Here is a 14,219-nt window from a genome sequence, read left to right as displayed (position 1 = left end):
TAAAATATCTTAGAACATTCTTTTGGAAAAAGGGCAACCTGTAAAGATGTTCATTTTCAAATAGCCCCATAAACAGGTTAGCATAGGCTGGCGCAAACGCCGCCCCCATAGCAGTACCTGTTACTTGTCTATAAAGGGTGTCATTAAATTCAAAAAAATTGTTCATTAAACAAAATTCCACCAATTCCAAAATATAATATGTTTTAGGGCTATCCTTCAAAAAGAATTTTATAGCTTCTAACCCCAAAGTATGCGAAATATTGGTGTAGAGACTCACTACATCTACCGTAATAAAATACATATTTTCGCACCAGTGGATATCTTTTATCTTCCCTAAAAAATCATATGAGTCCTGTACAAAAAATATTGTTAAGGGACATATATAGAAAATTTTTTTTTACAATCAAAATTTACTCTGCTGTAGCCTCAGTAAAATGGGCTTTAAGGTAACAGCAGTATTAAGGCCAGGTGGATGATCAGCAGCTAGTCTCAAAATCCACTCATATTCCTTGACTGCTAAGAAATTATTAAATATCACCACCTCTCAGAGACATATGGACCGACATATGGACCGTGTCTACAACCCTAAATGTAAACCTATGCATGCTACCACAAGATAAAATGTGTTTATAAAGTGCATTCTTATCATTATTCCTCCTGATCTCAGACTTATGTTCAATAATACGGTCTTTTAGTCTTCTCGTGATCTTTCCTACATAGAATGAAGTACATTGGAGGCAAGTAGCCAAATAAACCACATTAGTACTAATACAGTTAGCAAACAGCTTAAAGTTGTAGACACGTCCAGTAACAGGGTGGGTGAAAGTATCACTGCCTTTACCTAGAATATCATCACAGCAAGTGCAGTCCATACAATAAAATGTACCCACCCTTGTACTACGTTGTGGGATGTGTTTATGGCTAAAATCTTTATAGCACAATCTACTTTTCAAATTTCTCAAGTTCCTATAAGAGAAGAAGGGTTTGGAATCTAACACATTCCTAACATCAGACGATGCCATCAAAATTACCCAATTCTTTTCAATAATGTGCTTAACTGCCTGGGTATTAGTATTAAATGTTGTCACATATCTATCTCAATGTGAACCCCCCACGTCAGTCTCCCTGCGCATATATGTATCAGATTCGCTTAGCATACTGAAAGTTGGTTTAAGTGACGCAGCCCTATCAATTGCAATTTTACCCATTGTATCACAGAGAAATGTTGAATCATAACCACGGTGTAGAAAGTCCATCTTCATATCCTCCATCTGTTTTAAAAAAAGCTCCATCATCTGTATTAAGCCGACTGGCTCTACTAAACTGCACAGTGACTATCCCTTTAAATATGTGCGGAGCATGCATGCTGTTCCTATGACGATATCTACCCAGCACATACTTCTTTCCTATGTATACTTGTACAAATTAAACCCTCCTTTAGTTATATACATAAATCCAAAAAGGTAATACTGGTTTCACAGTATATCATTTTAAACTCAAGAAATGTAGTTGTACCATTCAAATAATCTAAATAAGTGTACAGATCACCGATAGACCCCTTCCAGATAAGAAAGCAATCATCAACAAAATGCTGATAGAAGCAAACATTGTTTAACAAATTGGCATCAGTACACACATATTTGGTTTCCCACTGATGGAGAACCAGATTGGCATAGCTATTGGCCACAGATGTGCCCATTGCAACACCAGTGAGTTGTAGAAAAAAATTCTCAAACAAAAAGACATTCGTAGTGAGAACCAAATCTAATAAAGAGCAAATATTCTCTGTCTAGCAGGCATAGTAGCCATGCTAGTCAAAAACTCTCTGATGGACTCAATTCCAAGGTCGTTAGGGATCACTGTAAACAAGGATGAAATATCAAGGGTAACAAATAAATATTCACCCTGAGATAACTCTGTGACATTTAGACTATCATACCACTTCATAAGTTTCAAGATGAAATCCGTCGTGTCTTTTAGCACATTTCTCACAACCTAACAAAAAAGGGTGCAGTTGCCTCTGTAGATAAATAGAGATTGGTTCTGTTAACCAACCATTGCCAGATACAATTGGTCTCATAGGTTCATAGGTTCATAGATTGTACTAAGCTAACTGCCCTTTGACTTTTTTTAAGCTAGCCAATCCCTTTGTGAGACCAAACCCTGCACCTTGTGCTTACAACAAGGCAAACACAACTTTTTTACCCCCACCCTCTTTGGGAGGATTACATAGACATTTATGTATTTTGGGCAGCCCATACAGCTGTGGAAAAACTGGGCAGGGTTCTCACTAGGAATGTCTTTTTGTTTGATGAGAAGTTTTTTGCTACAACTCACTGGTGTTGCAATGGGCACATCTGTTGCCAATACCTATGCCAAATATGTGTGTAGTGGTGCCAATTTGTTTAACAACAATGTTTGCTTCTATCAGCGTTTTGTTGATGATTGCTTTCTTATCTGGAAGGGGTCTATCGGTGATCTGTACACCTATTTAGATTATTTGAATAGTACAACTACATTTCTTGAGTTTAAAATGATATACTCTGAAACCAGTATTACCTTTTTGGATTTATGTATAGAACTAAAGGAGGGTTTAATTTGTACAAGTATACATAAGAACGAAGTATGTGCTGGTAGATACCTTCATAGGAACAGCATGCATGCTCCGCACATATTTAAAGGGATAGTCACTGCGCAGTTTAGTACAGCCAGTCGGCTTAATACAGATGATGGTGTTTTTTTAAAAGAGATGGAGGATATGAAGATGGACTTTCTACAGTAGTTATGATTCAACATTTCTCTGTGATACAATGGATAAAACTGCAAGAGATAGAGCTGTGTCACTTAAACCAACTTTCAGTATGCTAAGCGAATCTGATACATATATGCGCAGGGAGACTGACGTGGAGGGTTCACAGAAAGTTAGATATGTGACAACGTTTAATATTAATACCCAGGCAGTTAAGCACATTACTGAAAAGAATTGGGTAATTTTGATGGCATCGTCTGATGTTAGGAATGTGTTAGATTCCAAACCCTTCTTCTCTTATAGGAACTTGAGAAATTTGAAAAGTAGATTGTGCTATAAAGATTTTAGCCGTAAATGCATCCCACAACTTAGTACAAGGGTGGGTACATTTTGTTGTATGGACTGCACTTGCTGTGATGATATTCTAGGTAAAGGCAGTGATATTTTCACCCACCCTGTTACTGGACGTGTCTACAACTTTAAGCTGTTTGCTCACTGTGTTAGTACTAATGTGGTTTATTTGGCTACTTGCCTCCAATGTACTTCATTCTATGTAGGAAAGACCACAAGAAGACTAAAAGACCGTATTATTGAACATAAGTCTGAGATCAGGAGGAATAATGATAAGAATGCACTTTATAAGCACATTTTACCTTGTGGTAGCATGCATAGGTTTACATTTAGGGTTGTAGACACGGTCCATATGTCTCTGAGAGGTGGTGATATTAATAATTTCTTAGAAGTCAAGGAATATGAATGGATTTTGAGACTAGCTGCTGATCATCCACCTGGCCTTAATACTGCTGTTACCTTAAAGCCCATTCTACTGAGGCTACAGCAGAGTAAATTTTGATTGTAAAGATTTTCTATACGTGTCCCTTAACAATATTTTGTGTTTTATTTATTTATTTTTTTATATGTGCTTCTGTGTTACTTTTAAATTCTGTATTTTTTAAAATAACTTGTTTGTGATTTTATATGTTGTCATTTGATCGGCTGGCTGTGATCACATGACTTTTCTTGGCTCCTATTTAAACTCTAACTCATGTGTTTTTGATTTTGTATTTAGCATTGAGGAAGGGTGTAGACCCGAAAGCTTTGCTGCTGCTTTTTGTATTAAAAGATTATCCTCAACACCCATGAAATCAAAGAGATGATCTGCTAGGGTTGACGGTGTAAGGTTAGGCCCCTCCCCCCCAGAATGCCTCCAGAGTGCAGCAGCCAGGTAACCCTTTAGGGATGCTGGTAGGGTTTCTCAGTGAAGGGACTATGGAACACCTCTGCCTCTGGGTGATGTCCATTTGAGTTGCCGCCTCCTCTGCTTCTGGGAGGGTTATCCTCAGAAGTGAGGTGGTGAAAATATTGCGATTTCCTGAACCACATTTTCTTACCTCTCCTTTGATTTCTGGAATAGTTGTTTTTGGAGTGGAGACACTAATTCCTACTGCACACAAGGTATTTTTGTATTGTTCACTCTTTGTATCTCTTACCTTGGGTCTAAAAAGTGCAGAACCATTCAAAGAGACATCAATAAAGAATGCCTTGAAGCTTTCTGCAAAGTCACAAAGCCACATATTGGTATGGTAACGAATGATAATGCTGTACCAGTTGCTCTTGATGTGACATCTGGTGCGTTTGATAGCAGTTACATTGCAACATTAGAAGTAAATTATACGACAGACATTTGGGTATCAACCGTCTTTTGGATGACTGATGGTAAGTTACCCAAAAGAGACTTTGATATCTCCTTGATTAAGTCCTTTTGGAAATGAACCAAACGAGCAAGGTAATTCAGCAACTTAAGTGCAAAACTCGCTGAAGCTTAAAACTGTTTCCCTAGCCTGTCCAACACCCTGGACTCTTGGTTAGGTGGATGGACAGAAGAACTTTCTTCAGATAGTCCTTTCTTCCTGGCTGCTGTTACCATCATGACATCTACTGGAGGACCTTCAGATCAGTGTTTTCTGTCCTTTGGAGCTACTAGGCTTCTGTGGACTGGCTCTATAACATCAAGGTCCTTCCAACCTCTTTGTGCTAGGACATCTATCAAAGCATCAAGAGAGGGGACCACTCAGGACGCAGATGAGCCATGCCCAAAGTCTTCAAGGAAAAACGTACTCATCTGGAGGAGTTTCAGTGGACCATCACCAATTCTAGGATGTCCCCAAATGTGATGCCTTCCAAAGTTGGATCTGGGGATCCTTCTCCCTCATCCAAATCCATGTCCTAAGTGACAGACTCAGGTGAGTAGTCTATGTGCTTCCGTTTGCTTTCTCAGAGAATGTCTCTGGGGTTCTGATGGAGACAAATCGGAATCAGAATGGGAGCTTGAATGTCGATCTGTCTTGAAGCCTATAGGTTCTAACTGTTCAAGCAGACTCGCATGAGAGGAATGAGCCACGGGGTCCATTAGGTGTTTTGATGGATCTGAACTCTGTGCATGCAACTGTCTTCTTGGAGCAGTCATGGCCCTTTCCACAACCTTGAAAGCTGGACTATGCCACTGGAGAGGACAGAAAAATTAATTAAGGGTTTTCTTCCTCCTCAGACAGACAGGGGCTTTCAGTTTGGGGGATGGTACACTTGGACGTCAACTTTATGCCCTGTGCTATGCGAGGAGCACGTGCGTGACATATGGTGTACCTTAAACAACGCAAGGCTTTGGTATACTGGCTGGACATCAGTCTGCCCTAGGCAGGGGATCCTTAATGTTATGAATACTGCAACAATGAAGAGAAGGACATCTACCATTATGGTAAGATTTTGCACAACTGTACTTTTGCTGTGACAAACTGTGTTAAAGGCATTAGACAAGTCTAGGAATCTGACAACAAAGCCGGGCGAACCTCCAGCCATTCACTCACCTCAGAAGAGACATCTGTCAGAGGCTGAACAGTGGAACATTCTGGCCTAGGCTTCTTGGTGTTCTTCCCTGACAGCTGTGCCTCAGGGCAGGAAATTCCCTACATCATATTTTTTGTGAGAAGTTTAAGACACTGATTCTCAAGATACAGCGCAGAGAAGAAAGCCTACTATGCAAGGTTTTAGGTACAAAAGTCTGAGACGTGGAACAGGACATATGGTCGAGAGAGCCGCCAAGGCAAAACAGACACTGTTTGTGGCAGTCTTTATGTGGAACCTATCTCCCACACTGGCATTTACCCTTCTTGGATGACATGAAACCTCACAAGCAACAAAAAGAAAAGACAAGTAAAAAAGAACCTCAATGGGACACTTATCTGCAACAACTCAGTGAAATCAGCAATGGAACATAGGTGTTCAGATCGATGATGAAGAGATGGCATTTGGACTGGCAGCAAAGAAGTTCTGTGGATGGTACGTCCAGAAGTCACCTTTATACCCTACACTATGCAAGCAACATATGTGTGACGTACGGCATACCTTAAAGCAACCTAAAGCTTTGGTATTCTGGCTGGACGTTGGGTTGCCCTAGGCAGGGGATCCCTAATGTTATGAATACTGCAACAGTGAAATGGAAGGAAATCTTCTACTTCAGATGTCCATACTAGATCTGAGCCCACACCTCTATGATTCACAAAACTCAAAAGAAGCTACGAGCGCAATGTGAAGGTCTCCCGAAAAGGGATAGGAACTGTTGTTCTCTAAAAAACAGATGGAATTGCCTCTGCCTGTTGAAAAGAAAAGATTGGCATCTGTAAATACCATATATTTTACTGGCAGACTTTAGGGATAAAAAATATGTAGTCACTACAATGGAGTACTGACATTTTCTTGACAGAAAAGGGGACAGACTGGAATGAACTTTGGAAAGATTGTGCGTGTTGTTGAAAATGGACTGGATTGTAAGGACTTATATGGACAAAGTGCATTTGTGACTGGGTTTCTTTTTGTTACTCCCCATACTTTTTGAAAGAAAGCAATTTTTATATTTAATTTTTGTTAATGAACTGCGTTATTACTTGAAGTACAACAAGCTGCTACAGTACCTTTACTGCTACGATGGCCTCTACTTTAAGATTTAATGCCAAGGAGGGATCTTCACATAACTGTACTAGCTTGCTTCGGAAGTCAGCAAATATATTACTTGGGTAGAATTTAAGGTAAAAGGCTGCTTATAGTAAACTGACAATATCCCTCTATATCTTGTGTGCGCTAAAACCCACACTAGCCCAAGAATGACTTCCTAGCTCAGTGTTTAGGGAATGCACTGACTGTAGTCCAAAATGCTGCTTCTCATATGCTACAAGTGAAAACATTTCTAAATTATTCTGTAGATGTAGTTGCAGTTCTTGCACGACGATCTCATGCAGCGTTTAAAATTATTTTACTGTATTTATCACAAGAAATTGGAATAAAATGGGCGAGCTGCTTTGACACTGATTGTTCAGTAACACCCATGCCCTTCTTTCCTTTCATAAAGGAAGCAATGAGTTGATCACACTTTCTGAAAGAATGTGTCTTAACTGTCTATGCTGTAACAAATTTTGTCTAGCATTCTAGTAGTTAGGATAAATATTGGTAGTTGAGCTAACTAGTTTAATGAAAGATCACATACCACTTTTGGCATAAAACAAGGATTCCCTTTTAAAGATAACACACACACACTCATTGTGAAACTCTGTGTATGGGGGTTTACACATCAAAGCTTTGAATTCAGAGATTCTCTGCAGTCAATGACAGTAAGAAGTGGCTTCCACTAACAGTACAAGTCCTATGAATCTGCTGATTTAAATGTCTCAAATGAAAATGATGCTAACTTTACCAAGCAAGTGACACTTTTCTTTTGCGAAATTTTAAATGAAAGCTATGAACATAAATATGTGGTTTTATTTTTCATTGTTTTTGTATCACCCTCCCACCCCGCAGTGCAGTGTGTGTCCCCTTTACATGGACTCAACCTACGCATTTTTTCTTCATTGAGATACAGACGCTGGTAACAGTCAATGGCATCTTAGCCTTAGGAAGCCTTCTTAGGAAGAATTTTCATAAAAGGACCACGATTTATGCTAACTGAAGGCTGACACAGTCTTTTATAGTATGCTTAATGTCATTTCATGGTACACTGTTGGAATACTGCTTGTTCTGCCGAGCTACCAAAATAGAAGTCTACAGAATCTGTACCTTTCTAATAGCATATGTAATGTCCTCAATTTTGTGCGTTGTTCAGCTAGTAGAATACCTGGTTTGCATTTAGTACTAAAAAGTCCTCAGCATATGACATTGTTGAAACCACTTCATCAGCTGTAAACAATGGGCAATGATCAGCTTTTATCACTTTATTCAGATCTTGCTTTTCTAGCTTTACAGTACTAACCATGCTTTACACCCATTATGTCGGCACTGACTGCTACTTAATGACATAGAAGCTTTGATTTGATTCAGTTTCTACTCAATAGTATTCCAGTTAGTTACATGTACATTCCCTGAAGCATGCATCACTAGCATTGCATTAACATTTATTTGTATATTATATTTTTCTGGCAAACATCTTAACCCAGTAAAAAATCAGCACATTTGCAAAGGATATCATTGCTATGGCCCTGTAAGTACTTGAGATGTCTTTGAGGCAGCATCTGTCCCAAAATTTGTGAATTTGTTTTACCATTTTCCAGATCTGCACAAAGTAAATGACCCAGAATATCAAGTTAGCTAGCTTTCTTCAGTTCTACAATTTAAAACAGAATCTTGCATGTCTTATTTACGACTTCACATCATTAGCTTTTGATCCAGTGGTTTTAGTTGTAGCACCGAATGTGCAGAGCACTCTTTTTCTGTGACTTTTAGCCCCAGGACTTCACATTTTTTTTCAGAAATATTACATTTTGTACTACTTTTAACACCTCTTGCCAAAAACCTGACATCTATTCTTGCCTCCCCGTTCTTGATGCATTTTCAGATTTCACTCTATTAAATTTTATCTGCTTATCATTATTAAAAAATGGTCTTCTTAATGCTTCCTTTCAACATGCAAATTCATTTAATATTTACAGATCTTTACACACATCTTATTCAAAAATTCTTTTGACCACAGTTTATACAATCAAATGAAGCAGAATAATGTTTCCACTCATGCTTATAGCCACACCTAAATTCAAACTGAAATGTTAAGGGCTTAAACGTACTAATACAGATAATAAACAATAATAAATACTAAAACCAAAGAAGGGCAAATGTGACTGAACAACACTGGTGACTAAAATCACACCTCATAAGCAAGGTTCAAACAAATGTGTTCTGAGGGATTTTTTAAATCCCGTGATGATTGCAGCCAGCCTCATGCAAACAAGGAAGATGTTTCAAAGTTATGGCCCCTGGAAAGCAAATTAGCATTTCCAGAAGACTCTTGACAAATCTGTGGTACCTTTAACAGCCTCAGGGGAACAGCACATGGCATAAGCAGGCAGCTACAAGAACAAGTGCACCTTGTAAGTAATAAGTGACCGTATTGCCAAATGCCAAAAAATCTGTGTAATATGACAATATCAAGAAACCCCCATCAGGTGTCAAACTGTAGAGTTTTGCACTGGTTGTAGTCAAGCTTTGAACCTGGAAGTCCCAGGTACAAAGCATCACACACAGAGTCAGGAAGAAACTAGGACATGTACCACCAAGACAGATATGCACAAGTAGAACTGAACTAAAAAAAAATCACACCATTTAGTAAAAACTGCATAACCCAGTAAAGTTATACTCTTCTCTGTGCAACACTGTAAACCTCCAGTGGTGAAGGCACACTGGATATATGCACAGACCCCTTTAAGGGCATACCAGTGTTTCAGCTACAAGGCTTCTAAATTCCCATGACTTTTTCCTCTAACTTTTCAAGTCTTTACTGCTGCATTTAGCCCAAACTCTACTAGCTGAAGAGTTCAGCAGTACAGCAAAAGAAATTCACCTTATAACACAGCCATGCCAAGAACGACCTTTGCCCCCAGTGATGTGGAATGGAATGAATACTAATGAAGACTGCTAGGTTGCTGGCAGGCACAGTGACAGAAAAAGAATATTAAAATAGATTAATGGAAAAACTAACTTATAAAGGGAAGCTGAATCATCTCTAGCATTATTCTGTCCACTAAAGGCATAAATAGATGGGTTTTGTAAAATGTTTGTTGCTTTTAAATATCCCTGTAAATGTCTTTTGCAACAAATGGAGGCACAGGGAACTAATCTAAGGGGGCGGCGAAAGCCAACACATTCCGGCTAGGCTTATAAATGGGCAGATAGCCTAGTACCTACCTATGAACCTAAATAGAGGAATACTCACATCTGTAGGTTACCAGAATAAATGCCTGTTACTAGCAACTATAAATGATTCATCTACAAGATGACAGTCTTCCTGCTGGTTTAATTTCCTTATGTCTTTTGGATTTCTAATACCATGATGGGAATGGACCACATCCCTAAGTCAAAGTATGATTAAAGTTTGTGAAAATTGTATTGTTTCAATCTTTGATGTTGGCCAAAAGTGCTCTTTGCAGCAAGGCCTAACAGACTGTGGAATAATTTGTTACACAATGTCTGTCTTTTGGCTTTTCCCGGTTAGGGGTCGCCACAGCGCAACTCCGGTCTGCTAATGATCGACAGTAGATTTTCACGAACGCCGAGGTGCCAGCTCGACGTTCAACCTTCAACGAAGGCACGCCCATTTACGCATGTCTTTTGAATGCCCACCCAACTGCGGGGAGGACATGCAGACTCCACACAGAAGGCACTCCCGCACTCCAGCCGAGAATCGAACGGGAGAACCTCTTGCTGTGAGGCAACAACACTACCGCTGCACCACCACGGATGTATTACACGATACCCTTCAAAATTTCAAATGGAATAAAATAATAGATAAGCATGTGGGAATTTTTAAATTCCCACAAAAGATAACAAGCTCAGAATGGCTTAATAAATGAAACTATGATGCAAATCTAATCACTAATGGAGGTTAGCACCTATAAAGAAAGTATGCACTATACACACACAGATACTGCAGTGGAATGGATTATACCAGTGCAAATATGGTCTATCACATTATCACTGCCATAATGAAGCAAAACAAGGAATTTATAATGAAGAACAAACAGACCAAAGTTTTGCTAAAATGCAATTTCAAAGTTAAAATTTAAATGTGCTCATGAGACAATCATGTATGCTAGATAACAAAAATACATGTTTTACGTACCTGACAACAAGTACAGCACAAACTATTGATGTTTCAAGAATGCTAAAAAAGCAGTCAACAGTTTTGTTCCCTACAGTTGTATCTATAGTTCCTCTTGCAAACATTCCAAATTTCTAGTAAGGAGATGCCTTCTATAGATCTGTATGAAGACTTGCTTTTTTTAACCAAACTCCTGCCTGAAGCATCATTTCAGAAAAAAAATAGTAGCTGCAAAGTGAGATTTACCACAACAGTGTTGATTTGAGGTATTCCAAACAGCATTCATTTTCTTATTTCAATAACAAAAAATAAACCATTTACCAAATTACTTACTGTGACAAGTGGGTATTCCTTAGCTTGTCTCAGTTTGTCATGGCTTGTTTCTTTTAAGTAAAGCTCAGCTGCAAATGCATCCCTCAATCCAGGGAACAGGTTTTCATACTCTGTGGGGTCAGCAAGGGAATCGGCAGCTTTTTGATTTAATTTTGATAAAGACTCTCTCCATAGTTTAACAACCCTAAAATACATTAAAAAAATATTTTAATCTGACGTTGTATATTGTACTTTTATGGCAATCTGGAGCTAAAGCAGAAAACATAACTGACATACAAAGCAGAGCAAGTACCTTGAAATGTGGCTAGGAAGGTAGGTCCGGGCTAAAAATGCTGCTTCAGGTAGACGTCCTGTCTTAATTAGTAGTTCTAGGCAATGTTCAACTCTAATAAAATTAAATTAAAAAATGAAAAAATAAAATGAGTATGGTTATATCACTTAGAGCAAACACCCCAAGAAAGGGATCACTAATTCTAAGGCTTTCACCACTTTTACAAAACTGAAAAGTTTGACTCTATAAAAATTAAATATTTATTATTCCATGTTAAACAGGTAAGTGCGCCAATACAAAAAACCCTTTTAACCATGACCCATGCCACTGGAACACACATGCACAAAAACAATCTCAGTTAAATCCGAATTAGCATGGTAACACGGACTCAACTTAAGAAGCAGCATGACATCAATACAGTCTGTGGGCAGAATGGTAGCGATATGGCCAATTCATCACAGGTTCAAGGTACAAGGTGAATGGGTAAATACTAGGATATCAGTCTGCAATCTATCACAAACCTAGCCAATAACCAGCGGTCAGACTCAAACCCTGTACCTTGTACATGTGAAGTTAAGATCTTAACCATTATGCGCACCCAATCCCCCAATCTGTATTTATTTATTATTTTAACTGTGTAAGTGAGCTGGTTCTAAGACCCTTTTCAGTAATGACCTGGGCCAAAAGGGCATACATGCAATCCAACAATCATTATTACATGGGGATTAGCCTGCAACAATACGGGTTTATATCACATAATCAAACTTCCAAAATATCGAACACCATAAGCTTGAATTGGGGAGTTCGAAATGTGATAATATTTAATTTTTCCCAGGGAAAAAATCCGCTGTTCCGAGAAACACACACACACAACATAAGCACACCAAAAACTATGTCTAATGTGGGGGGTCTTCAACCCCCACACCTCCCTACTTAAATATACCAACACCGAAATCGCACCACAGTGGAGGAAATAGTGAAGCTGCGGAACGGCACACCGAATTCTTGCCCTGGGTAAGAATTAGATGTTCTGTGGCTTCAATATTGTCAGCATTCGAGGTTTCGGTTTCAATGTAATGCCGTTCGATGTTGTGCAGTTTGCAGTTATGATATAAATCCTAACAATACAGACTCAATCCATGAATCAATAAGACAACAGAGCATACATGTGGTTTTAAAAACTAAGGCTCTAGAATAACCACTGCTGCAATTTTTTCATGTCAAGAATTTTGGACATGTACGTGAAAGCAGAATGTGTGCAGAACAGAAGTGTGCATTAACTTCCCCTCGAGGGTTTTGTCATACAATATTACTCTGCTCAATCAAACATATTCTTGCATTCTTCAATGTCAGTGACAGTCTCCTTTAATTCTGGACTGTCCAGAAAAAATCTGGACAGTTGGCAATCTTCGGGCACAGATGCCCATGTTCCCAAAGAAATACATATTATTGCCTTCAATGTCAATGAATTTATAGGAAAACCACCTGATACATAACAAAATTACTTCAAGAAAAACAGTTATACAAAAAAATCAGCTGGAAAAAGAAAGTTTATCTGCCGCATATGATATGAGCAGCAAGTCTCAAATACAGCTGCTACAACTCCTCACCCCCACTACCTTTGCATCTCCACACCCCCAAACCCTTTTATTCTTTACCTATTGTGACACACTCCATTAATTCACCTCTCCATGAACAAACATTTGTAATGCTCACTTTGAACATGCTACTCCAAAACACTAAACATAGCAAGCTCTGGAAGACGCATGCCATGGTGAACCGCTTGATGACAAAAACAATGCAGCAATCCAAAGAAACATTTGTCCAGACCTTCCCTTTCTGCAGCAAAGCAGACAGCTATTCTGTTTTCCAAAATGAATGCAACTATTTCAGGTGCTTCGGCTGTTGCAACATATCTAAGATGTGAAGAACTCCTACTGACCTGATCTAATTTCTGCCCCTGTAAGTAAAACAGTGAGGTGAATTGACTTGTTTCAGGGAAATTTCAGAAACCACTATCATAAGGGAATGTTTGACTGAAGGGACACTTGATCTTTGTAAAATGGCAGACATATTTCCCTACACATTATAGCCTATAGCTTAGACAGTCTACAAACAGAGATGATGACCACCAGAAAAAGCATTTCCAAGATATAAATTTCACTGGTTCCAAACCGACGGGTTCAAATAGGGAAGGGGCAAACCTGTCAAACACAAAGCTCAAATCAGATGGAAGGAATTAGGGAAGGGGTTCTTCAATGGTGCATAGACATGGAGCACTTCTTTAAGAACTACTTGACTAGCAGCTGCTGGCCACAATTCCGCCTTCCATAAGATTGTGTTGGGCAGAAAAAAATAACACAAGTACCTTGAAAAGAGAATAACAGAGACCCATGTCATGCAGATACCTACACAGTTCAACAAGACCAGCAAACATACTGAAAGGAATCATATTGATAAACTGTTCAACTCAAATGCAGAAAGTCTGAGTTTACAGAGTACCACTACCAACAGATGGAAGGCTTTAAGGCAGCCTCAGTCATTTCAGACACCCTGCCAGAACTGGCAGTGGAAGAGGGTCTTGTAGCAAGAGTCACACCAGCATTGGGGAACACTTTGGCTAGATACGGGAGAGTTGTTATACTCATACTTCTCAACCTCTTAGTGCAAGAAATCTGGACAAAGGCCCAAAAATAGGAACATTTTTTTAAATATTGCCGTTATAAAGTTAG

The 14,219-nt window shown here is 38.9% G+C and overlaps 1 protein-coding gene across 4 annotated transcripts in view; it reads right to left on the bottom strand.

Moving 5' to 3' along the window:
• COPB2 (COPI coat complex subunit beta 2) overlaps positions 1-14,219 on the bottom strand; it is a 1,357,654-nt gene that overhangs the window by 628,548 nt on the left and 714,887 nt on the right. For all 4 annotated transcript variants that reach the window (XM_044070023.1, XM_044070026.1, XM_044070024.1 and 1 more), the window contains exons 18-19: positions 11,509-11,601; positions 11,217-11,400 (exon numbers count right to left, since the gene is read on the bottom strand). In XM_044070023.1, coding sequence (XP_043925958.1) covers positions 11,217-11,400; positions 11,509-11,601 — 277 coding nt within the window. The remainder of the gene's footprint in view (positions 1-11,216; positions 11,401-11,508; positions 11,602-14,219) is intronic.

This window comes from Protopterus annectens, chromosome 4.part1 (genome assembly GCF_019279795.1).
Source record: "Protopterus annectens isolate FY-2018-M chromosome 4.part1, PAN1.0, whole genome shotgun sequence".
NCBI lineage: Eukaryota > Metazoa > Chordata > Ceratodontiformes > Protopteridae > Protopterus > Protopterus annectens.
Note: the sequence above shows the minus strand (reverse complement) of the source record. Positions and strands in the feature narration are given on the sequence as shown.